The 26291-nt window shown below is 40.0% G+C and overlaps 4 protein-coding genes, 1 long non-coding RNA gene and 1 pseudogene across 6 annotated transcripts; 1 reads left to right on the plus strand and 5 right to left on the minus strand.

Moving 5' to 3' along the window:
* Window positions 1–28: 28 nt before the first annotated feature.
* On the plus strand, window positions 29–2541 carry LOC135615861 (uncharacterized). Its single transcript, XR_010488175.1, has 3 exons — window positions 29–213; window positions 398–579; window positions 2367–2541. It is a non-coding gene; the product is annotated as an uncharacterized LOC135615861 (long non-coding RNA).
* An 884-nt stretch (window positions 2542–3425) lies between these two features.
* On the minus strand, window positions 3426–6512 carry LOC103977072 (actin-7). 2 transcript variants are annotated; one of them, XM_009392480.3, is made up of 5 exons: window positions 6397–6512; window positions 4981–5051; window positions 4501–4894; window positions 3809–4422; window positions 3426–3657 (listed from the first exon to the last, which is right to left on the minus strand). In XM_009392480.3, exons 2-5 carry the CDS (start codon window positions 5038–5040, stop codon window positions 3592–3594), a joined length of 1134 nt encoding a protein of 377 aa, XP_009390755.2. In that variant the 5' UTR covers window positions 5041–5051; window positions 6397–6512; the 3' UTR covers window positions 3426–3591. The 2 variants fall into 2 exon arrangements, with proteins under 2 accessions (XP_009390755.2, XP_064970999.1); XM_065114927.1 differs by having other exon boundaries at window positions 6402–6474.
* A 1330-nt stretch (window positions 6513–7842) lies between these two features.
* Window positions 7843–13665, minus strand: LOC135636459 (2-Cys peroxiredoxin BAS1, chloroplastic-like; annotated as a pseudogene).
* A 4328-nt stretch (window positions 13666–17993) lies between these two features.
* Window positions 17994–18302, minus strand: LOC135635872 (uncharacterized). Its single transcript, XM_065147285.1, has one exon. The coding sequence runs from the start codon at window positions 18300–18302 to the stop codon at window positions 17994–17996; it is 309 nt and encodes a 102-aa protein (XP_065003357.1).
* A 1975-nt stretch (window positions 18303–20277) lies between these two features.
* LOC135615871 (small ribosomal subunit protein eS25-like) lies at window positions 20278–23014 on the minus strand. The gene is made up of 4 exons (XM_065114941.1): window positions 22886–23014; window positions 22720–22794; window positions 22476–22610; window positions 20278–20624 (listed from the first exon to the last, which is right to left on the minus strand). The coding sequence occupies exons 1-4, from the start codon at window positions 22886–22888 to the stop codon at window positions 20511–20513; spliced, it is 327 nt and encodes a 108-aa protein (XP_064971013.1). The 5' UTR covers window positions 22889–23014; the 3' UTR covers window positions 20278–20510.
* A 1407-nt stretch (window positions 23015–24421) lies between these two features.
* LOC103977374 (uncharacterized) lies at window positions 24422–26237 on the minus strand. The gene has a single exon (XM_018823437.2). The coding sequence runs from the start codon at window positions 26142–26144 to the stop codon at window positions 25329–25331; it is 816 nt and encodes a 271-aa protein (XP_018678982.2). The 5' UTR covers window positions 26145–26237; the 3' UTR covers window positions 24422–25328.
* Window positions 26238–26291: the final 54 nt, after the last annotated feature.

Consider the following 26291-nt stretch of genomic DNA (forward strand, 5'->3'; position numbering starts at 1 on the left):
GCCCGACATATTCGAATGGATGGCTGAGAGACGCCGCTGCTCGTCTCGCCATGGACCTCTCGCCGATACTAAACACCCTTCGCTGCCGAATCGTCTACGCCCGCTACAGTGCGACGAGCTCGTGCTCCAGGAAAGATCCTCCGTCGCCTTCCTTAGGGTTTCGAGCTCGATTCTTCTCCTCTGTTCTTCAGACCTTTAATGATCGCTCATCAGGTAATCGATCGTTGGCTTATTAGGTTGCCTCGCGGGGGATCGCCTACCGGGAGGAATGGCCCTTCGCAATCCATCTGCTGGGCGAACGATCTGTAACCCGGCTTGTTTTGTTTTCCAAGTGCGTTTGCTCTCATGGTTCAGTTGATTCGTGGGATGAATCGATGGATGCTTGTGTTGATTTCAGGAACGGCGCGAAGTTTTTGTGGAAGTCGATGCCCCGAGAGATGAAGGAGATCAGACCGGAGCTCGTCGCCGCTTGGAAGATCGGACAGTGCCTCTAGACTCGGGATTATGCCGGGGTTTATGATGCAATCCATGGCTTTGAGTGGAGCCCCGAAATCGCTGGCTTGGTCATCGCCTTCTCAGGTAGCATCTCCCAATAGATTGCCGTTTCTTTAGATTGGCTAGATGAATTCATGTGAACATGCATTTCTATTACTCCATCTAAGCTATATAGCTCTTGATTCACACATAATCTAGTGGAGTTGTGGAACTCCAATATTCTCTCACTCAATTAGTCTTTTCGATTTTGATGCTTCTATAGGTATGTTGTTTAGGCCCATTACAAGTATAGCACTGTTTCTTGGATTTTAACATAGAGGTCACATTGTGTGACTCATGCCGAATGCATATTAGTTCTTGTGGATACACTTTGGTAGATTAGTTATATTCTCAATGCCTACAAGTATGTGCATTTTTTAGCTCTAGGCATTTGACCACTTCCCTCTACTAAATCATTCGGCACCAGTTGCTTGAATGCCTAGCCATTGTATCTCCCTGCAATATCACTAAAAGTGAGTTTTCAAGAAAGAGACGTTGCAGACATCTTTCTAAAAGTATATTTTGGGGTAGCCAAACATCTCCTCTTGTTGCATTACAGTTTCCAATATCTGCTAGTGTATAATCTGTATGTGAAAAGGGGACCACCGGATGTTTGGAAGAAGAGTAAGTCGGGCTATAAATTAAAATTAAAATGCACATGGAGGGAATTCTTACATCTATAACGACCTATGGTTGTATGATAGTAGACATAGTTAAGGATGTTGCCTCTTCGGTGCAAGGTTTCATGGAAGATGGATTTTTCATAGATAGGAAGTAGGGGTTTTTAAGTTGAAATTGATCATCAGGTTTGTAGGAAGGATAATGTGAATGAATTTGAATTGATATTTGAAACATAAAGGCAATGTTTATCAATTGCCTTGGAGGTAAACTTGCGCAAGGTTTAGAAAATGAATAGAAGTTTTGATCTATTCTTCCTGAGACTGGTGTTAGAGACTGTCCAAGAGCTTCCTGAGATTGGTGATAGGAACAGTCTAAGATGCTTATTGGACTCTTTTGTACTCCATTTTGTTCGATGGTGATTCAGGCTTTGTCACGATTTAGTTGGGCGAAACCTCTACCTTAGGTAATCCAGCTTCTTGTGATGTTTGACTGTCAACTGCACACATAGTACAATGGTCCAGGAATGCACATTGCTGAAAAGAGGCTGAGCGATTGAATTATTATTTTTCTTAATTTTGTTCCAAAATGAACAAAAGATGCACCATTATATCCCCGTGCTGGATGTTATATCAAAGCTGTGCAACAATGTCCCAAACTGTTCCATCTTTTCGCATTCATCCTAACCCTTTCTTATAGAAATTTGGAAGAATCATAAACATAATTGAGAAAAATCTATCCAATTGAAAAGTTATGTAAAAAGATGACTTTTAAGTAGATGGATGATTGGTAGGTTTCTTCAAATTGAAATGATTCAGGTTTACAAGAGTGGTAACTTGGATGGTTTTGGATTAAAACTGTGTGCATGCACACATAACCAATCACTCCCCTTTGTCTTCACAATTCACTTTATGTGCTGTGCTTTCAGGAGATTTTCATTGAAAATGTTTATCCATTGATTGAATAGTGTTTAATTTTTATTTTCCTATGTTATTTTTCCCGTTAATATAATATGGTATGGAAAAGATTAGAAAAATACTTGTTCAATTATGCCATGTTCTGTGAGAATGACTTCAAAGCTGGAGTTGGCAGTTATTTCCAGCCACTCATTGCAGACTTCTTTTTGGTTATTCAATGATGGAACTGAAGCCTAATTCTGTTCTGGAACTTTTTGCTTTTCGAATACTTTCTGCTTTTTTTTTTTTTTTTTGAAGATGAATACTGGAGCAAAGGATGAATCAAGTGTTGTGTCACTGAAGTGTTTCACAAAGCTGTCCGAAGCCGCTTGCAATCTGGTTTCTCTGTTTTGGTACATGACTCACCCATTTACTGAGCATCATGAATAATTATTGCAACCCTCTGAAAACCCATATTGCCCGACTTTGATTTTTTGTAGGGTTTTTAGATTTAGTAATTTAGTGGGGTTTTTTTTAATATAATTCAACTGTGACAAAGATAATCATCAAAAATTTCATTCTTAATTGCTTAAATTAACAATTTAATTGTTCATTGTTAAAAGATAAACCATTATGAATCAAGTGTTTGGTATTTACTTGTAGATGCACTGCAAACATGGTTGGACATTGGATACACATGCTAGACTGTGAAGAAGTCGTATATATTATGATGTATAATGCATATGTTATAATGTTATAATGTATATATTACGATATATAATGCATATGCTAGACATGAATATGTTATAATGTATAATGCATGTATATACTATTAAGTATAATATGAGGGTACGTATATGTATTATGGATACATGATGTGAGAGTATACATATATATTATGAAATATGATGTGAGAGTACACGTATATATTATGACGTGTGAAGTGAGAGTATACATATATATATATATATATATATATATATATATTATAACGTGTGAAGTGAGAGTATACGTATATATTATAATGACGTGTAGTGTGGGAGTGCATATATATATATGTTATGATATAGGGTATAAAAGTTCATAAATTTACTATGTTTTCAACATGTGCATATAAATATTTTGAATTATTTCATTATAAAAATTTATATTTTTATTTTGCATATGTTATATTGTAGGGTTATACTTGTAAAAGAAGTTATAGGATAAGGGGTTTACTATTAAATATCTCATGCCAATGATTTTAAAATATTATATAGAAGCTTGCTCACCTAAATAAAACTATAAAGATATTAGTTATCCATCTAAATGATTGGGTAGGAAAGTAAATACATACTTACAAGCCTATAGCAATGCAGATATGGACGATGACCTACATTTACTCTTAACAATAGCCATCGAATACAATTATGCATCTCAAGAACAAGCCACAAGAAAATCCAATATGACATAACAAAGCCACAACAACACGGAAACATTACCAAACTGACTCCAAATAACTACCTCGGCAAAAAAGTCGAAAGGACACTGAGAACCAGAGACCTCAGAAGCACTTCCTGTGAACAATAGAAGGACCAGATTCTTCGTACTCTTGCTTGGAAATCCACATCTGTTGCAGCACAATGAAACGATTCGCAATTAGCAACTTAACGTAGAAACTGGTGCAGGATAAGCTAAAAATTTGATGAATAAACTCGACGAGATTTCAAATCCTGTAAAATAGATAAATCAACAAAAATATAGAAGAACGGGATGATCACCTGTTGGAAGGTGCTAAGTGAGGCAAGAATTGAGCCTCCTATCCATACGCTGTACTTCCTCTCTGGTGGAGCTACCACCTTAATCTTCATGCTACTTGGTGCAAGGGCTGTGATTTCCTTGCTCATACGGTCAGCAATCCCAGGGAACATCGTGGAGCCACCACTGAGAACAATGTTGCCATACAAGTCCTTCCTAATATCCACATCACACTTCATAATGGAATTGTAAGTGGTCTCATGGATGCCAGCAGCCTCCATGCCAATCATGGATGGCTGGAAGAGGACTTCTGGGCACCTGAATCTCTCGGCACCGATCGTGATCACCTGCCCATCAGGAAGCTCATAGCTCTTTTCCACGGTGGAGCTGCTCTTGGCAGTCTCTAGCTCCTGCTCGTAATCCAAGGCAATGTACGCAAGCTTCTCCTTGATGTCCCTCACAATTTCTCGTTCAGCAGTGGTCGTGAAAGAGTAGCCTCTCTCGGTAAGGATCTTCATCAAAGCATCGGTCAAGTCACGACCAGCAAGATCCAGACGAAGAATGGCATGGGGAAGAGCATATCCTTCGTAAATTGGCACGGTGTGGCTCACACCATCACCGGAATCCAGCACAATGCCTTTCATGGAATGAACACAAGCAATTAGCTGTGGAGTCATATGCGGTTAAACTGATAGTAAGAGTAGTCGACACGTACCAGTTGTACGACCGCTAGCATACAGAGAAAGAACAGCTTGAATTGCAACATACATGGCAGGCACATTGAAGGTTTCAAACATGATCTGTGTCATCTTCTCTCTGTTGACCTTGGGGTTAAGAGGTGCTTCTGTGAGCAATACCGGGTGCTCCTCGGGGGCGACACGGAGCTCGTTGTAGAAAGTGTGATGCCAAATCTTCTCCATGTCATCCCAGTTGCTAACAATGCCATGCTCGATAGGATACTTCAAAGTGAGGATACCTCTCTTAGACTGAGCTTCATCCCCAACGTAGGCATCTTTCTGGCCCATCCCAACCATAACACCAGTGTGGCGAGGTCGGCCTACAATGCTGGGGAACACAGCCCTAGGGGCATCATCTCCGGCAAATCCAGCCTACATGATGAATGTTATACAATTGAATGATATCTTCTATAGGTTTGCAAGAGGAAAATATTTGGGCACCGGTTGGGATATCTGACCTTGACCATTCCAGTACCATTATCACAGACAAGAGGCTGGATTTCCTCACCATCAGCCATTTCTTTATGATCTGCAAAAATAAGCTGTAGTAGTCAGCAAGACCAAAGTTTCATACATATCACTTGTAGAGTTTCATTCTATCTTGCTATTGCTGATCTGCGTACTGATGGTAATGACAGATCTAGAAAACAACAAGTTGCTGAAGATGTTTCACTTAGACTTAATGTAGCCCAAATGACATTTAAATCTTATGGAATATTTAATGAGAGATGGGCATGAGATGTCTTATTTGAATAGTCATGTCTATTAATTCTTTCAGAGGTGTGACTCTTGAATATGTGTTTTTTCATGATAATATAGATGTATACTTTGAATAGATGTAGGCATCTTTTCTATGTCTATAAATTGACATACTCTCCACCCATCAGCACAATCCTATTTTCCACCTACGCTATTACTATCATTAAAGTAGGTCAAAGTAAAGGTGAGATTTCCATCACTAAGATTAGTAGAAAAATTGAAGGAAGAAAAACCTAGAATTCCATCAGGATTGTCCTCCAAGATATTTCCTTCCCTTTGAAGGTTGACTAAAGAATCTGCTGATGGATCAAAATATATTCTTCAACTAAAAGAATTTTTTTGTAAATCACTAAGTTCTAAAGAAGAAAGAAATTATATTATGCACTGTGAGGCTTCTTTAATGCACAAAATCAAAGACTTAGTTTCATATATGTCCAGTGAGATGCATAAGAAATTGATTTTTTTCTTTTCTAAAATCTTCCCAGCACGATTATATATTGCAGAGTCACAATTCTGGATTCTGGGTTAAATAGACCACTAAAAAGCTTACCATGGACATGGCACTACTGTATAACAAACCAATCGTCTAATTACTCTCTACACAAAAGTCCATGTAAGCCTAATCATGCTTAATTGACGATTAGGGCAGCAACCCACAATGTCTTCTCCTCAACATCATTAAATCTCAAATTCGCAATTTTTTCTTACGTTGGTGATGGATTAAAAGATCACAACTTCGATGATCCATTTAAGCAAGAGGATAAAAGTGTTTTCCAGAATATATCTGATGAAAGGGTGCGCATGGCCGCATGATCTCACAAGTCATCGACCCACGAGAATTTCCAGTTATACCAAATCGAGAATTTCCTCCTAAAAATCACCACATACAAAGCATTCGTAGAAACACAATGACCCACCATCGGCATTCATAACCCTCACGATCTGATTCCAATCACCATATTTGGACAACACAAGCAGAAAAGAGATACGAAAGGAAGATGGTGCACAAAATCACCCCTGATCTACGATTCGCCGATCGCAAACCTCAATACGCATCAAAATCACAATGCAGAACCGAAAGATATGAAAGCTGTATTAGATCGAGAGTCACAGACCTTACTGAGGGCGAAGGGGAGGCGAGTGGGTGGTGAGCGAGGCTTCGCCGGCAACGAAAGGCACGGAGCTGTCACCGGGAGAAGGAAGCGGGGAGGGAAGGCGAACGGGTTTAAAGAGGAATAAGCAAAAAAAGAAAATAAAATTTCAAATGGGAGAAAACACTTTTCTCCTTTTGCCACTCAAAAGTCGTGCGGTGTCAGCGAGATTAAAGAACGGGGCCCATTTGACTCACCCAAAATCTCGCCTTCATGTCCTGAGACTAATATGTCCCATTCAAGAAATAGGTACGTTTTGGGTACGCGACGCCGAGAAGGGTGACATGTTTTTGTTAAAGAAATGGGTGCGGGAAAAGATGTGCGCTGTCTATGAACGATCTCAACCGTCAGATTGGATAGCTAGGATTATATAGACCGTACGATCTAACTTTGGTGACGGGGCCCGGGCATAACGTGGGGCGGACGCAGGGCGTCGCGTGGCCCCACGCCAACTCGCCAACCGCTCATTTATTGCTGGCAATTATAGCCGAGCCGAGCCGAGCCGAGCCGGTCACGGTTTTCCACCAACTCGGTTCGGCTTGGTTCGGTTTCGGACGAGCGTCTTCCTCGTTGGACTCCTCCCCTTTGATCATAGCGTCCTCCCGATCATGAATCCATGATCGAACGGCATGATCACGATCTAACGGTTCAAATTTAACAGGGTATTTTGGAGTTTCCAGGCTCGTTTCCATGGATAGACGAGTCCAATGATGACATATTGATTCCCTTCAAAGTTGTAAAGTGACTCTTTTGCCCTTATGTATTCTAATAAAGCAATAGCTTTCTCTAGAAAATAAAGTGTATTAAAATATTCATATCTTCAGTATTTTAAAAAAAATATTCTCGTTTATTTTTTTTTACCAATTTTGAACTATAAATGCCTCACATAATATTTTATTAAGGTATTAAAAATACTATAAATATTATTAAAAAACATAAGTGACATTATATTATTAAAATACTATAAATGCCTCACATATCTTCATTTACAGTGTTTTTATTGCGATGGTCAAAATGCTATAATATGCGAAAAATATTGTAATAGGTTTAAAATATTATAACAGGAAAAAAATTTTGACAGACAATTTAGATATTTTTTTAAATTAAGGATACAGTTTGAAAAAAATAAAACGAGCATACTGATAAAAAAAAGTATCCAATATTTTCCATGAAAATCACCGATATATACATATATATCATAAAAAATTGAGAAGCATGAGGGATCAAATAATTAGTTAAATTAATAAAAAAAAAGTAGATATTTAAAAAAACATAAGCATTGTCCAGAGAGCTCTTGCTTCACTACATACACTTTAAGCACAGAGGCAAGTGCTTCGTGTATGAAGCACAACGAAGGATAAAGAAGTTATATGACATTAAGATAATGAAAAGCAAGACAATTAAGGATAACAAAACTGTCACTCTTTCAGAGAATATAATACTTGCCGTAATAGCAATTATACTGTTCCTAAATAGCAGCAAAGAACTCTTTGCTGAGCTTAGGATCTGGCTGGCTTCATGGACATCTCTCCCGGCTTCCATCCTGCAGAGAATATAATACTTGCCGTAATAGCAATTATACTGTTCCTAAATAGCAGCAAAGAACTCTTTGCTGAGCTTAGGATCTGGCTGGCTTCATGGACATCTCTCCCGGCTTCCATCCTGCAGAGAATATAATACTTGCCGTAATAGCAATTATACTGTTCCTAAATAGCAGCAAAGAACTCTTTGCTGAGCTTAGGATCTGGCTGGCTTCATGGACATCTCTCCCGGCTTCCATCCTGCAGAGAATATAATACTTGCCGTAATAGCAATTATACTGTTCCTAAATAGCAGCAAAGAACTCTTTGCTGAGCTTAGGATCTGGCTGGCTTCATGGACATCTCTCCCGGCTTCCATCCTGCAGAGAATATAATACTTGCCGTAATAGCAATTATACTGTTCCTAAATAGCAGCAAAGAACTCTTTGCTGAGCTTAGGATCTGGCTTCATGGACATCTCTCCCGGCTTCCATCCTGCAGGGCAAACCTCATCTGGATTCTCCTGGACGTACTGCAATGACTGCAAGGTAAGATGTACATTGAATAATCATGTATTTAGGGAGAAAAGAGAGACAGCAAACTTTGGACATTTGATTTTGTCTGATCTTTTGCGCTCTCTGGTTTTTTGGAACCAAATATATATGTGTTCATAAGTAATATATAGATTTCCTTTTGAAAAAAAAAAATTGTATGTTAAATGCTTGCGGGGAAAAACTTGAAACCGATTAGTTTGTGTAATCATTGATTATGACATAATAGATTAGGAAAATGCTATTTAGGAAGGATGAATCACCCCTAAGGTCACACCTCCCTAATGCTTTTCGTCAGTGATCTGGTCTACCTAAATAGCAGTCTATGCTACATGCCTTGTTTGTTGAATACTGAAGGACCTCAAAAGCTCAACAGTCTTTGTTCCCTCATGAAAGTATAATCAGTCTAAGAGGCATACTGGTCAATGTAGGTGGCACCTCAGAAGTTATAATTAGAACTTCTCCGGTTGGATTTATTTTCTGTTGCAACTCATATATATGTCAAACTAAGGTAGAGCAAAAAATATGACAAAATTGTCAACGACATTGCAGCATGCCTGCAGGAATTAGTGCTGAGTAAATTGTTTACTTTTTCACTTATTACCTGAAGAGTCCTCGTGGTTTCATCAACACTCCGGCCAATGGCAAGGTTATTAATGGTTGAATGTTGAATCGCTCCTTCCTCGTCAATGATGAACAGTTCCGCAATGCAATATCCTGCATCATCATACAATATCGACCAACAATGTATATGATTTCTTGGGTGTTCTGTAAGTGACTATTAATAGAGAGTGGCATGTTCTTACCTGATTTGGAATCAGCACCCCGAAATATTTTGAAATTGATTTAGTAACATCAGAAATCAATGGATACTTCAGATCTCCAAGGCCCCTTGACTTCCTGTCCATTTGAACCCATGCAAGATGGGAGAACTGCAGATGAGATATTTACAATATTAAGGAATAATTCAGGATTCCCAATTCTGCAAGATTGAGGAGCTAAATAATGGTACAGAACAGAAGGCAGCCCAATGCACATGGCCACATAACTTATAAGTTCCATGTAGTGAAGGAAAGCACCATAAATATACAGGTATTGCTGCCAATAATACACATCTCTTTAACTGTTTCTTCACCATGTCCTTATTATCTTTTGATTTCTTATCTACATAAGTAACTACCTCAAAATAAGGTCTTATAGATAGAATTTCTTTGTTCGGAAGTTACCATATAGTAGAACCATCAGGAGACGGAATACGTAGATGAAGAGAAAAGTTGAAGAAAGAAAAGCAGGACGAAGCAAATGAGAGTTCCAACCGTTTTAAGTGCCGACAGTGAAGAGTTTTGATGAACAAAGGCAAAGGCAGGACCTTATCAAGGGGCCAAGAACGGACTGATAGAAGAGGTACTTCCATGCAATAAACAGTAGTATCTAACAATTACGTAATGGGTGACTAATGATGGATGAATATGTGCCACATGTGACAGTACAGGGTATCAAACAATGAAGTGCAGATGATTATCTCATATAGCGTATTGGTTCCAACTACCAAAAAACGAACTGTTGGTGATCGAGTATGGATAAGACTAAGACAACTAGCAGTATGAAATGAACAAACATGTGACCCACAGATTGAAATTGATGCAAACTGTGTTCTGAGTCAGAAGCTTTAACATCCAAAGAATCAGATTAGTGGCCCATATACAATTACCCAGATCCCTCTATCCCCCTTGGACTTTGATATTGGTTCCTTGTCTCCATTCCAAAAAGTTTTATGTCCCAGAACAATGTTGTACATGAGCCATAATGATAAAATTAGAAATCCAATCTCACTAACATCATTCAATTTTATATATTATAACCAACTAAATACATAAAATCCATAGAGATTCCTACTATAGAATCCCAAGAATGCTCAAAACAGCAAAAAAAAACCAATTAAAGGGCAAACATCAACAATTTCATAGCTTTCAGGTCCGCTATTGCCATATCTGATAACACATTTGTATCAGTAAATGATTGATCAATAAAATAAAAATATGTATCCAACATAGCAAGCAACTTACATGAGTAAATATGTACTAAGACCTAAAATACTAAAGCAACTACTCATACCATGAACCAAGCTAAATGAAGCATGAAGATGATGATGAAAGGGAATCAGAAATCAATTGAAGTACCAATAGAAAATCACACATTTTTTTCAAGAAAAACAAATATTACTTATACATCTTGGTTTTGCAGGAGGAATACATCTAAATTTACTAATCTTTCCTTGCAAAATTAGAAAATGTTTGAAAAAAAGGAAATAGAAAGCCATGGTTTGGCACACAAAAACTACTAGAAATTAAAATAGAAAAGAAACAGCAGAGAGCAAGACATATGAAGCATAGCAGTTGACTATTCAAATATGTATCCACAAAATTTGTAATTGAGTGATAAATTAAATTCATGGGTACTCTTAAATAATTTTGAGGCACCCAGCCTGTCGACTTGTAAGCCCATTGAATCAAGATTAAGTCTACATGAATCAAATAAATAAGGAGCAAAAGAAATTCCAAAATACAGAAGAAGAAATACTTTACCACACTGTCAACTGAAACACCTAGAATCTCTGTATTTAACTTCCCAAAGTCTGAGTAGCGGTCACTAAAAGCAGTTATCTCTGTGACATAAAAGTAACAGTGTAATGTATCAGAACCGGGCTCAGAATCACTCATGCTAAACAGTTAACATTGTGCTCATAAGTCAAAATGGTTTGAACTTACCAGTAGGACAGATGAATGTAAAGTCAAGTGGATAGAAAAACAGAATAACATATTTCTTCCCAATATAATCAGAGTTTGACCTATCAAGGGAAGGAACTGGTTAAAGTTACTCCTTTGATATAAAAGAATAATTAGCAAAACTGTAAGTCAAGTAAATAATAAAATTGAATGGAAATTTATACAACTTGACTGGACAACCAATTTCATACAAAGTGGGAATACAAGGTTTTTTACAGTTTCTTCTATTATATGTTCTGAAAATCTTTTGAGGCCTGATACCAAAAAAAGAGTTTTGCTGATTATTTGGGTGGCATGAGAGGAAATATTTTAAAAAAATTCATTGTGCATTTTGTTCAAAATTTAACAGAGAAAAAATAACTGTCAAACGTAAAGTGGGAAGACAGAGTTTTAGGGCAGTTCAAGAATTTAAAACAATGGATGTACAAGTCTATGGTCAACTCTAATTAGTTATATTAAAGATGAAACACAAATATTGCTCTAGATTGCTGCTTGACAGCAGGCCAACATATAGGTTACAGGTGCTCTATAGTTGACCGACCAATAATTCTTGCGTGTAATTGTGTATATAAAGATATGCTGTCATGGGACTTAACAAGAGCAATTTAATTAAATACCAACCAAAAAACCATTCTTATAATGAGAATAAGCAGACAAAGATTGTTATATTAGAGGAAGTTCAGAATTTGAGAGAGTACTAGATGATCAACTATATTAACTACGTACTATTTGAGCTCATACACAATCAATTCTGACAGGTGGAATCTTTCACTTGTAAGCTCAGGGTAAATATGCAACGTTTACAGATATAGCCAAAATTACCATGATGAGTTGACTAATATGTAGTCCCCAATATTATAGATAAACTTGTAATCTGTCTGTGTTTCAGATAAGATTTTTCCATTTATATAAGATTCCAATTCCAATTATTCCAGCTACATAAGCATATCTTCGAACTCACAAGTCATACCACTGGGCAAAAGTTCTTTCCTAAATTGGACATGAATCCATATGGTAATTGGGCATCTCTTCTCTTCTCCAAGTTCCAAGCATCATCACTCATCATGCATAGCACTATTAAAAAGCATAAGAATAAAAACAAGCATATGTACAATTTTTTGTTCGGAACAGCAATAACATATAGGAAGAACCAACACTTCCGTTAGGCTATCATATTATGTCCAACACTAACACTCAAAGATGGTCCTTCCTATCCCTTCCATTTCTAACCTTTTTTTTTTTTTTTTTTTCATTTTGCAAGTGGATACAAAATATAGAAACTGATGCAACACTTTTGTTTATGACTTCACACCTGTAGGACATCATTTCATGCCCTGAACCATTTTTAGATGTGTGTAATATTGAGGAAGGCATATGATGAGCTCATACTAATTTAATTTATTTGGTTGATTAATACGTCTGAATATGCAGTAAGACTTTTAGCATGTAGGACAATCTTTATTCATCATCATATTATCTTGTGTAAACATTATGTTCTTATTTAATCCATAATTAAAATTTTTGGTTTGCAAATGTAATATTTTGCTTATTATTAAATAGGCATCCCTGTAATATTTGACTAAGTTCCTTTTGAGAAAGAGCACCATGTTCTACAACATAGGCCACAAGGAAAACAAGATCATCCTAGACCAAAGTAAGCTGCCCATTCAAGTCCGTAGTCAATAGAGATCATCTATGATAAATATACAACAGACTGAGTGAGATGGGGAGTGAATCCCAGGCCTCTGTGTAGAAGAGACTGGTTCTCGCCCATCCAAGATGAGGGACAAATGGCAACTCTTTAACCATGTTTGCAACGGTGCAGGAAGGAAAAAAGTGCTATTTCAAACGACCAGTATAGAGCTGAGCTAACATCATCAGCAACATCAAAGCCACAATCACTTCATCGGACCAATGAGTACATCAAAGAAATATAACGGGTGGTGGAACGTGTTCGTACATTAATGAATTCCTGATCGAAAACAGCTTCGGCTTCAAAATCCGGCGCTTTATTTCCAACCAAAGGCAGGTCGCTCTGCAAAACGAAGTACAACACGCTCAATCAACCGATAAAGGCCAAACATTCCGAACACGATCACAGCAAATCATCCGACACCTTGAGAATTTATAGAACAATAAGCTCTAAAGATCAAGCTGAACCTTCAAAGTCAGATTCTAGATGAGAAATGCAAAAAAAAACCATGCGAAACCCCAACTGAAACGGGAACCTTGGTCGAACCAAAATTAATGGGGACTAACGACAAATGCCATCAAATTCCATCAAAAATAAACATAACAAAAAGGTCCAAGGGCAGGACCTCGAATGCAGCTTTGACGCAGAAACTTGTTGAGGATGATCTCTTGGCAGAGGCCAAGCGGGTGGAGAGAGGACGGAAGCCCTTGCTCGCCCTCAGGCCGAGGAAGCCCTTCGGGAGGGCTGGGGCTCTCGAAGGAGGGCACGGAGCAGGGGCTAAAGAGGCCACTGGATTCGAAGCCTTCAAGGAGACGATGGATGGATCGGAGCAAGTAGCCAAGGCTCTCTCGCTTCACCAAACTATGGATTCCCGAAGACGAGAGACACCGCGGATAGAAAACGGGGTTTGGGTTCGAATAGCGAACTGGAGCCAAAAGCTGGTTCGTTTGAATGGTGCAGATCGCAACGCTGACGTCAATAGCCTGATTGTATCGAGCCGGAGACGGGCATCTCAATCGTAGCCCGTCGATTCGAATCGACTCGAGTCAAACCTGATCAATGCCTAATATAGTTGGCCCCTCACCTCATTGGATCAAGTTCGACACAGGAAATTAAACTCCGACCCGTCAAATCGATTAGACACGTGGCGAACCGTTAAATTATTTTGCTCCAATTGGATTTCCATAAAGACCACCAAAATTAAACCTATTTCCACATCAACAAATGATCGACACAACATTTGACAGTTGGCACCTTTCATTAGCCAACTTTAAAATGTATCTTAAACACTTCATCTCACATGTAATCTTTATAGTTGACTTCATTCCTTCCTCAAATTCTCTGCGATTTATTTTCATTTATCAATTAGTTTTTCCTATTTTTGATATTTTATTTTGTAATATATTAGTTTTTGTTGGAAGCAAAGTCAAACCGAGGGGCGCAAGTCAAATTAGCCACCGAATAAAAATACATAGAAATCCACTCTCTCTCTCTCTCTCTCTCTCTCGCTCGTCCCGATGGCGGGTGACGCCGCCGCTGCGGGGAAGCCATCGGGTCCGCCGGCGACCCTCGATTTCGTAATCCGGCACTGGAGACCGGTTTCCTCCGCCGCCAGGGAGCCGTCCCTACGGCGACGCCAGCCTGCGAACCGACTGGGGGCGCTCGACCTGGGGCTCCCCACCCCCAATGGCGGCGGCGACGTACAACGCGACCCTATGGCGATGGAGCGCGGGACGAGGTACACTAGCCTAAGGGACCTCATGGACTCGCCGCTGCCGACGCCACCGGCCACCAAGGTAGCCGGGGAGATCCGGATCAAGAACCGCCTCGTGAAGCGGGCGGCGTACGCGTACCTCCAGCCGGCGTCGTCGCTGGCGGAGTCGGACCGCCGCCGATCGCTCCGCCGGGCCCTTGCCGTCCTCGGCTGCGGCCTAGCCGCGGAGCCGCTTTTCACCTGCTTCGTCTTCCTCACCCACTTCTTCTGCCGCCCGCGGCGTCGACTCTTCTAACGGCATCGCTAAAGCCGTTCCCTTTTTTTATTTTGTATGATTTATTCTTTTTTTCTGCTTCATGTAAAGAAAAAAAAAAGCGCACGAAAATAGAATTGCCAATTAATTTTAATGAAGACATGGGCGATGGAGTGACGACGTGAGTCCGTGAAACAAAGATGAGCAATGACGATCATCTGATCATGATCCGACGGGTGAGATTGGTCGATGCGGTAGAGTTTGTTTCTTTGTGTTCGTTCTTTTGTCACTAATTCATTTTCTGCGTGTATATTTTTCAGGACAGAATTCGCTGTAATTAAATAAATTAAATTGATTATTGATTCTTAAAAGAATATAAAAAGATTTATATTAAATGTAAAAAAAATATAGATATTATATAAATCGTCATATAAATACATAAAGTTTTCAAGTAAAACATAAAATATTTTATTTCTATCTTCCCTTTTCTTTATGTAGCTCAATAAGACCGTTGCCGCGAGCAAATGAGAAGTTACTGGGGACATCTATACCATCTTCCGAGGGCTGGATCTATCATGGTGGCTGTAGCTTCCTCCTTCCAGATATGAAGAGACAGACAGAGAGAGCGCTCATGTGCATGTGTTGTTGCTGGGGATGGATTTAGCTCTTCCTTCCATTAATCCATAAACTAGGGTTAGCGTAGCGGAGGAGAAGACGCTTAAGGACAGGGACGAACAGGCCTACCATGTGAATGATACAGTGCGGTCCCCGCAGGCAGAGTTCACGGCGCCTCAAGATCCGTGCTGTTAATACCATCGGAGCAGTCTGTAGTTCGCAGACGGACGTGTTCTCCGCGGTGGGTGTCGGCTTCCTTTGCTGCGGAGGAAGAACGAGACCTTGTTGCAGGCTTTAAGACGCGTGTAACATTGATCAGACGGCGTTGATCTAGTTGGAACTGGACGAAACAGTCCTACTTCAACGATATCATTGGTATTTTCGTGGTATGTTAATATATCGTTGCAAGCTTTAAGATGCGTGTAGCCTTGATCAGACGGTGTTGATCTAGTGTAAGAGAATTGCACGAAACATTCATGCTTTTCTCTCTCTCTCTCTCTCTCTCTCTCTATATATATATATATATATATATATATATATATATATATATATACTAATAATAATAATAATAATAATAAGAATGATAACAACATTAATCCATTAAGAGTAATATTATGCATATAAAATGATATGGATGAATCCTGACACCCTAAGTTTCTTCCGTCACGTAAACAATATCTAAACGAGGGTCGGAAGTCACCTACTCTCTATGACCACTGATAGAAGGTCACGTCACTTGTCTCGACTTTTCGAAATGAGTCCGTAGGAATCATTCCTCATCGATCCCGTGACTAGGAAAATAAACTTGACTCCACATCAATTGTCGACGGCATAGTCCGATTTCATCGATCTTCCCTTTCGAATGAGTAAGGAGGGGACCATACCCTGCTTGACCCAAAGAAGTAAGAAAGATCGATCGGAGGCATCGTCCTGACAGTCCCCATACATTATCCTTGCGAGCACTTGTCGGTAAGCCACCTGTATTAACTGTTTTCGTTAGAGAGTCGAGTCTCCAGAAATGACCGTCACTAATTCGTTTCTACCAAAGCAGACACCTTCAGTTCCTCAGTGGTACTTACGAACTGCTTATGTATGGTGTTCACAAGCTGTGGGATGGCAATAATGCCGGGGTAATATATCCTGACCTGTGACTATTGTTTGCTTCTTGAGTGATTTCAGTACATGTTTCTGTTTCTGTTTTATCGATTGCATTCAACTGAAGCTATTATATCCACGAAATTTAAATACTTTTTCTTTCTTTGCTTTACCATTCATTTTCTCAAGGATGGTGGATTTATTGATTATTGTGAATTCTCTTCATTTTCGTGAAACTTATTTGCTTACAATAGTCGAACACGATATCTTCATTTTTTTGTTTTGTTTTGCCCACTGCAGAAGAAGTGCAAAGGCAGTCAGAGTGACATGTTCGAGCGGCAATTCCTTTCTTCCATTGTCTTCAACCTCAGCTTCTGAAAACTTCTTTGGTATTTGAATAATGTGCCTATGCTGCCACTGTTATCATGTATTTTTGCAGTTTCAAACAACCGATGTCATTTGCTTTTGCTCCGACGAGAATTGGAATAGAAGGTTTTGCAAATTTTGGACTAAATGCAGAGGAAGCACACATCTGCAGAGCCACAAGGAATTTTACTTGCAGCTAAGAAAGAACTAAGAGCAGAGGAAGCAGGCTAACTGCGACTGGAACTGTGTTTGCCGCAACTGGAGTTAGATTAATGTATATGGAGATTGATGCTGACAATTCCTGGTGGTAGACATCCATGACAATTCCTCTCAGTATTCTTAGTACATTTTGAACAGAGGAAGACGAAGAATAATGTATGTATCATGTATCAGGTTAGTCATAATGGACGAGCATGATTGCCACTTCCAAGCGACATGAATCTAGACCAAGACATCACTCTGGTTGTGTTGTGGAGGATCATGTTGAGGTTGGCGAGTGTTTCTTCTCCTACTTGTTTCTTGGTTGTGGAAAGGTGTCACACTTAAATGTTACTGTCTTACCTCATTTGTTGCAGCAACATAGCAAAAATTAATAGATTTCATCAACATGAAGAGAAAAGATTGGGTGAAATCTCTTTGGAGAGGGAAAATAATAGAGTCAAAAAAGGAGAACAAAATGCTTGGAAAGATCATCAAATTATGGGGTTCTTCCTCTTCCGGCTTCTAACATTAATGAGTGCCCTGTGTTGTTAGCTAAAGAAACAGGAAAACAAACCCAACTCAAGGAGAAGCATAGTAGATATTTACAGTACACCAGTAAGTTTCATGGCCTATCTTTGCCTTCTTTGGTCAGTAAATAGAAGAAGAAAAGAGAAAGAGAAACCTGTGATCACTTGTATCTATCTATCTATCTATCCATCCATCTATCCATATATATAATGTCTCCAAAGCTCAATTCCTAGCAGAGATCACTCGATCCATTCTGGTATGCTTTCTAGAGTAGGCCTCCACTCCATGCACCTCTCCTTGTCGCCTGCACCACTTCTGCTCTCTTCTCTTTGGATGAGAGAAGCCATGGCATCATGGGACACCCCTCCCTGTCTCAGCATCTCCTTCAGCTCCTGTTTCGTCACCACCAGCTTGATCCTGATGGCCCTCGCTCCTGCAGCGGCTTCTGATTCATCCCGCACCTGTTGAGCCATCAGAGGTGTTTGGTAACTTAGGATCTCTCCGTTCTTGATCGCCCTCCTCTCCTCACGAACTAAGCAGTTCCCCATGCCAACTACAACGGTGGATGCAAGGATGGGGGAGGGGAGTGCATCAGTATTTAAAAGGAAGAAGACGTGAACAATGGCACTCTAGCTTGGAATGATGTTGGAGGAATGCCCAGGACGAAAAGGACCCCCACTTAGACTCCATCAAATCGTGGGGACACAAGATTTTGATTCCAAAAGAAGAGAATCAACAACAAAACGCACACTATCTTCCATAACAAGTGCATCTCTTCCCATGATCGAATCGCTTGTCCTTCAAAGATATTCACTCTAGAAATTCAAAAATATATATCAACCCAACAAAAAGATATTCTTTGGGGTTGCTGAAGTGGGTTGGATCATGCAAATATTCTGTGCCAACAAAGTGATGGAACATGAAAAGAGATCACTTTAGCAAAGCAAAAGCTCATCCATTGGGCCCCTTAGAAAGCAGAGCAATCGGAAAGATGGAATATGAAATCTATCAAGAGGAAATGTCGAAAAGAAACCTTTCATAGCAATACAAAAATGTTATATGGGAATGGAAGAAGGATCAGCTCATTAAGACTTCACTTTCACCATCGAGTGGAGGGGCAGCCACCAACTTCGCGTTAGTTGTGGTGCTGTGGATGGTTGGGAGCGAGAGGAGACGATGGAAGCATGGGCGGTGGCTTGACCACGAGGATTCACCAGTCAACCCGATGTTGCGTTCCATTGCTGGCGCAGCGTGCGTTCGTTCATGAGCATGTTCTGCATCCCAAGATATATAATCAAAACGAAGATTCGTGTATCGATCAAAACTCAGACGGATGCCGTCTCGATCATGATCGAAGAGATGGAGATGATGAGGTCACAAGGTGGTGAACATGAGACGAGCATGATTCATGCATGGAAGGGAGGCTCGGAGTGGTGGGGGGATAGGATTACGTTGTCAACACGCATGCCCGAGGAAGGTGGCTAGTGGAGCCAAGAAAACGACCGTCTTCTTTAACCATACCTACTGTTCTCACCGAAGAAGAGCACTCATCCTCACCTTGAGACTTGGCACACATGCAGTGGCCATCCTGTTGGTGCTTCTCACGAAAAAGGCTTTGGAACGGTGTGATCTCTCTACGTCTCACATCTCCGCCAAAATAATATGGAGTTGTAGTTCCCTTCCTTGTAGATCTTTGTTGCTTGGATTGTTAATTTCCGATAGACCTGTGTAGATCCTCGGTTGGGCCACCTCAAACTCATCCTCTTGTCACCGCAGAGATTTCCCCCACCACCTCTACCTCAAGGTGATAAGGTGATGCTCACCATGACGTTCGTCATTGCATCAAGCAACAACAATCTCTCTCTCTCTCTCTCTCTCTCTCGGTCGGCCACTACAGGATGCTATGGCCGGCGGTGGCGTGTCGTCGATGCAAGATCGCGACTTTATCTGCAGCGAAGTGGGACGGCGCCGCCTACAATCGAACATCGAGCATGCTTGAGTCTCCGCGACTCGGGCGCTTTTCAGTTTGCCGGTCGCATGCACGCACTTAACCCACCAACCCAACAGCGGACGGCAGCAGCGCAACTTTAAAGGAAACAATAAGCTCTACCGCCCTTTAAGACTTCCATCCGCGCAGAAGGTTTGTTCCGGTAATGATGGCTCTCACACTTGCCACTTCTTTAAGAACAATAAAGAAAATCCTAAAGACCTTTAATTATTTTTTAATAATAATAAATGCTATATACATATTATGATACTCAATTATTGTTGTTCTTTTTTTCTAATATCATAAAACATTCAAAGAGAAAATACACACTTCTCTTTGCTCAACAGTTGAGTTCTCAAATGGAATCAGATTCCCATGCGTTTGAAGGATCATCTCTGGAAGTGGAGGAAGTAGATCACCGCTTGTGGCAATCTTCTATGCTTGAGCTTTAGATAACATTGCAGCAAGAAGAAAGCCTGGAAGCCACCATCTACCACCACACCTCGTAAAGCAGCAATTCACAGAAATCAACATGCTTCTTTCCATGGTCGACACATTATTTTTTCATTGCAAGACTACGAGTACAGAACCGCACCAATTACTACAAAGAGCAAGTGAATATAATAAATGCTCTAGACAAATTGATGTGTCCATACTTGACCAAGTGAGGCTCAATCTGAAGTATCAAAAACTTAAGTCGCAACTACTCGATTACACGACCAAACATCATGTACCAATTCCTACAGAATCGGGTGCGATTAAAGTTCTCCTAGGTATTAGTGGCTCTAGTGTAGATTTGTTGGCTTGCATGGGCAGATACCATCCTGATACCACCCCTTGCCATCAGATCCTTGATTGCTCTCCTTGCTAGTGATCCATTAATCTGAAAAAACAAAATAGGAAAAATATTATCTGAGCTCAATTCATGGTAATGCATATTGTAACAAAATCCCAAACTTCAAAAAAGAGCAAAGAGAAATGAGTTATTAGTCACCAAATCATTACAAGAAAATTAAAAATATCACCATTAGTGCCAAATATGACTAACGTCAAGCATCCAAAATGGTGTTACCATGGCATGAATAATATTAAAGAAGCAGCAGCCACAAAAGCCACATTGTCATATAACTTCCAAGCAAGTCAACACACAAAATTTCAAAATAGATTTTTAAAAATATGAACCATAATTAGGTCGAAAAGAAGAAAACAATTCATTTGCAGAAATCCATTCATAAGTATAAGGAACCACTACTATAAGAGAAACCTTAATCGAGATTATAGTTAGTGAAATGAAGCAAATATTTGAAGAAAAAAAAAAAGTAAATATTTGAAACCGCTCTGTGTCACATTAGGTGACAGTGCATGCCACCACCATATATAGATTAATAAACAAAAGTAAAGCAATTTAGTGAATCTGGTAAAACATCAGTTCCACTTATTGAAGGACATGCTAGTCAAAGTTACGGTAGTTCTCGATGACATGCTCTCAAGTATACAGCTCCATGTTTTTTAACTACCAGCTAGAGATGTCACTTTCATAAACATTGACAGTATCCAACAAAGCAACTAAAAATAAACTACACAGGCACATGAATATACATGATAAACTACCATTGCCAACTACAGTCAATCAAGTTGTTTTTTCTCCCTCCTCTCATTAGCACAAAGTGTAAAGTCTATCAACACATATCGAGCTATTAGCAGAAAATTGGATCCCATAAACTAGACTGTACACTTGATAAATATTTTAAAGAACAAATCGGATAACATAAAGGATCCATTGCACTAACACTCAGGCTTCTGCCCAATACATAGTCTTAAGGAGGAACAATACTAATATGCTGAGTAATATTACTCTGACACCATGGGTTCGAGATAATCAATTTAGCCTATTTTATAGTATTCAAAGTTAAATAAGTATGATTCATTCTTTTAATGTTTAATTTTTAAGCTCTTTTTCTCTTTTTGGATGATTTGGATCTGCAAGTACAAATAGGATTCACATTATTATTCCATGTGAAATTGTAACTTGTAAAGCTTAAGGAAAATTTCTAAGAACATCAGACAGACAAGGCAATATGAAAGTAAGAAACCATGGGCAAGAAAGAAATTAGGAAGATGAACCAAAAACATTAGGCTCATCAATGGTAGCAATTCAAATGCATGCTGTCAAAACTTTCGTTTATTAATCTTCCAAACCATGAATTAAAACAATTAATGGCCATTTTTTGACCTATGGTAGAGCCTAGCAGAATGATGTCCGTAACAAGTCAATGCTTAATCAGTAATCGCTCTTCAGGAAGCACTATATATTTGCACATAAGCAACAATATTTTAGCATAAATCGTTGAGGATACACTCGGCCTAATGACTGAAGAAGATTGAGCAAACCAGTAAGATTAGCCATGCTTAAGTCTCTATTTCTCGTAGTCAACCTATTTATATATCAAAACTGTAGAACACATATTTCCAGATGCACAAGGTAGATACGCACAAATCATTCATATAGATACGCACTCCAACAATTTATGACAACATAAATCACATCTAGCAAAATTTATGATGTCATAGCAGAAGATAATAAAGAATAAAAAATAATAACAACAAAAAAGACGAGCTTTCGGGTTATAATCAAAGCAACACTACATTACTTTACATAGATTGAGTGTCGAAGAATTCGCAGCAGGAATTCATCATTTGATCGATCGAGCAGATTAAAGTAAAGATCTTTTACCCGCAATCTCTCGGAGAGAACAGAAGGGGTGATCTGCTTGTACTTGGGAACCTCGGAGAGCATCTTGTCGTAGCTCGCCTGGTCAAAGAGGACCGCGTTGTTCACCTTTTCCTTCTGCTTTCCCTTGCTCCACTTCTGCAATCCAAACCATAAATCCACTTGACCACCATTTCAACCTAAACCAAGAAAAGAAGAACCCCTACCCCCCAAAGGCCCTAACTTCGGCCCAAGAATCACCCCGTACCTTCTTCTTCTGCTTGCCTCCACCGGATTTGGCCGGCTTCGAAGAAGCGGCGGGGGCCTTCTCCTTCTTGGGCGCCTGTCCCGCGAGTCAGACAAGACCGTAAGCAAATTGAGCCATCGGCGACGTCAAATCAGATCGAAGAAAGACAAGATGACGATCGGTTTACCATTTCTTTTCTCTGAATCCAAACGCTGGGAAGGGGAATTGCCGCGGCGCTTCAGAAGAAGCAGGGATTTCGCTCTTGACGGCGACAAAGAAGGGCGACTTAAGGGGCTTGCTAGGGTTGCTGAGCCCTAATTCCGGCCCAATCAGATTTCTGAGCTCATCAATTCGGCCCAAGTTGTACCTCTGAGCTTAAGATCCAGACCGTCCACTCATGCCGGCCCAATTATATCTCGGATCTCAACGATTCGGCCCAATTATATCTCTGAGCTCAACAATTCGGCCCAATTATATCTCTGATATATATATATATATATATATATATATATATATATATATATATATATATATATATATATATATATATATATATATATATATATATATGAAGAGTTCAGCCACAGTTTTCAAGCACATTCACAGTTCATGTTTTAGGGGCAATTAACTGTTCTCATGTTGTGGCATTTCAGAAGTATGGGAAAAGGTAGGAGCATAGCTAGCTTGATCACTGAGGTTCAGATTAAAAGACTATAAAAAATTCAACAAGTTTGTGATGGAATTTAAGAGAATGTCATGGTGGATTCTCAATGGACATTCTTGGATTAATTTATGTAGCTTATGAATCTTCTTATCAAACTATGTGCCAAGCAAGTTCATACAACCATGCAGGAAGGCCTGAATTCTACCTTCAGGTCTTCAGTTACATGGCTATCTGATCCAGATGGAGCTGGATTTCATGAACATATTTCCACAATACATAATATTCAAATACCCTCATAATAGCCTGCAATGCATTTGTTGATCTGAGGAAATGGTTGAAGAGATCACAATCTGAAGTCACACTTATGTTCTAGAGATACTTTGCTGTCCTCATGAGCAAGCAGTTCTTCATCCTCAACAATGTGTGGGTTATTGATCTTTTTCTGGCCTCAATAATCTTAATTCTCACACCTAACACCTAAAGTATGATCTAAAAAATGTGTTTATAATGTCTTAATTTTCATAAAAGGAGTCAACAGGAATCCAATCCAAGGTTTAAAGAACTTCATGGATCTGATAGATCTGCCAGAGTTGTTGTGTATTCTATGACAATTAAGAGGGCTTTTACTGCAGGAAGACAAGGCCAACATGACAACTGGAAATGCTTGCTAATGGCCAAGGTGAAGAAATTTTACCAGCTGAGATTGACATGAACAAAGTCAAGTCTTCAAGTATATGACTTGAGAACATTTTTTTTCCCCCAAAGTTCTTGAAGCATTTTCATTTGAAGATGAAGCTTGTAGCTACTTCCAAATATTTCAACAAGAAGAAGAAAATAAATTTTATTCTCCAAGAGATTTAAACATACATTCCCGTGCCGCGATCACCAGGAAAATTCAGAAATCATGATCACCAATCTGTAAAGGTAGGAATGCCAGCACTTGGAACTTTCAATCAATATATATATATATATATATATATATATATATATATATATATATATATATATATATATATATATATATATATATTCATTTGCTTCTTTTTTCCTGCAAAATGCTGAATACTTCTTTACTTGACTTGGTTCTCTTGTGATGGCTATCATGGGATCCCTGTGAACATCACAAAATGAATTGAAAGAGTGTATGGCACAAGCATTGGTGTAAATCTTGAATTCATGGTCTTCTCAGAGATGATTTCTCTTCCAGACTGCCATCACAATATCTATCTTTCCATCCTGCTCTCTGCTTGCTGTGATGTTATCAGCTTAAAACATCATCTGCAAGCTAAAAGTTTGGATCTTGCATGACCGGAAAGATATTGTCATCAGTATCCCACTCTTGAAGCTCATTGCCTGATCACCATTTCATTTTCTGCAGTCCATTTTGTCCACAAAAGAACACTCGGATCACTCTGCTGTTCTGTTCTTTTGAAGACAAGAAGCACAGATATGAAGCATTTCTTTAATGCACTTACAAAACTTACCAATCACTTGTTATGATATCCATCCTCTGCAAAAAAAGCTAATGTAAATTGAAATTAGAAAACACAAGAAAGCAATTTGAAGTCATGCAAACCTCTTTTCATCTTATTTATTTGACAGCTGACTGTGCCAACACAGAAATTATATGAGTCAAATCTAAACATTTTCTTTCTGCAATTTTTCTTGGTGCCTCCTACTTTTCACAAATCTAGCAGTGAGTGCACTTGGCACTCTACCTCGATGCCTGCCTCAGCCTTGTCTTTCCAAGAGGACCAAAACACTTTTATTCTCCTCAATTCTGACTACAAACATCTAAATGAATAAAAGCATAAAGAATGTTAATTATGTCTCCTTTTTCTTTCTTTTTTGCCTGTGATTTCTCTTTTTCTGCAAAAGGAAGGAAGGAAGGAAGGAAGGAAACTACCTCGGGAATCCCTATGAGTGGGCAAGGAAACAAGTAATGAACATGGACTAATCATATGTATTAATGATCATTGCCTTGGCTTAACTTTGTCTTCTCATCTTCCTCTTCTTCGTTCTCGCCTGCGCCTTCATCTCCTTCAGCGATGTCCCCATCCGGATGGACTAGCTGCAGCGTAAGTCGGCCATCTTGGCGAGAAGCACGCAAGAACTCCTGAGTTGGGATCCTGATCTCCGTCAGAACAAACCTCCCGTCCTTCCTGTAGGATTGGTAGTAGATCCATGGCCTGCCACTCTTGCCGATGGAAGACACCGGTGGCGGAAAGCCGCCTGTCCTCGTCCTCACGTCGGAACAGTTTCCCGACATCCCACCGTTGGCGAGGGCTCGCCTTTCCGCATCCATCTTCTCCTTCCATTGATCACTGCTCCAGTCATCGACGTCCTCCTCGATCAGGTCGTCGACGTCGTCGGAGCTCTCCGACCCGAGCCTCTCGGTGCAGAGCTGCAGCTTGTCGGAGTTCTTCGGGGGAAAGCCGTCGTGGCACCTTGCGAATGCGGAGCACACGTATTGGTTGTTGGGCAGGCCAAGAAGCGCATGGAAGGACGAGTGGCTGGCGCATTTCTCTTGGCAGAGATCGGACAAGTCGAAGGACAGAGTTCGATCCACCGCGACGGGGGGAGGTACCGTTTGATGGATTGAAGCCGGAGGCGGCGCGGGCTTCTCCTGGAAACGGAGCTCGCCGAGGATCTCTGTGAAGCGGGCATTGTCCACTGGTTTCTTGGACATGATCTGGTTCCATGACGACAAGGACTCGATCAGCGTCGGCTTCTCCGGCACTGGCTTCTCGAACAGCGAAGTCAAGCCACCACAGGCAGCCATGATCTCGACGTCGATCGGAGACCTCGATCAGAAACGATCGACCTGACGAGGGAGAAGCGTGTGGGGAGAGGGGAAGAACAGCCAGGAGACGGGTTGGAGATTTGAAGGAGAGGTGGTGAAGCTACGATCGTGCTATAAATTCCTCGA

Source organism: Musa acuminata, chromosome BXJ1-3, assembly GCF_036884655.1.
Source record: "Musa acuminata AAA Group cultivar baxijiao chromosome BXJ1-3, Cavendish_Baxijiao_AAA, whole genome shotgun sequence".
NCBI lineage: Eukaryota > Viridiplantae > Streptophyta > Magnoliopsida > Zingiberales > Musaceae > Musa > Musa acuminata.

Coding starts and splice junctions, on each gene's coding strand:
- LOC103977072 (XM_009392480.3), bottom strand. CDS start 5,040: ATGGCTGATGGTGAGGAAATCCAGCCTCTTGTCTGTGATAATGGTACT. Junction 4,895..4,980: donor ATGGTACTGGAATGGTCAAG/GTCAGATATCCC, acceptor TTCATCATGTAG/GCTGGATTTGCCGGAGATGA. Junction 3,658..3,808: donor CACTTAGCACCTTCCAACAG/GTGATCATCCCG, acceptor GTGCTGCAACAG/ATGTGGATTTCCAAGCAAGA.
- LOC135615871 (XM_065114941.1), bottom strand. Junction 22,611..22,719: donor GAGGCAAGCAGAAGAAGAAG/GTACGGGGTGAT, acceptor TTTGGATTGCAG/AAGTGGAGCAAGGGAAAGCA. Junction 20,625..22,475: donor TTCTCTCCGAGAGATTGCGG/GTAAAAGATCTT, acceptor TTGTTTTTTCAG/ATTAATGGATCACTAGCAAG.
- LOC135635872 (XM_065147285.1), bottom strand. CDS start 18,302: ATGGGGAACTGCTTAGTTCGTGAGGAGAGGAGGGCGATCAAGAACGGA.
- LOC103977374 (XM_018823437.2), bottom strand. CDS start 26,144: ATGGCTGCCTGTGGTGGCTTGACTTCGCTGTTCGAGAAGCCAGTGCCG.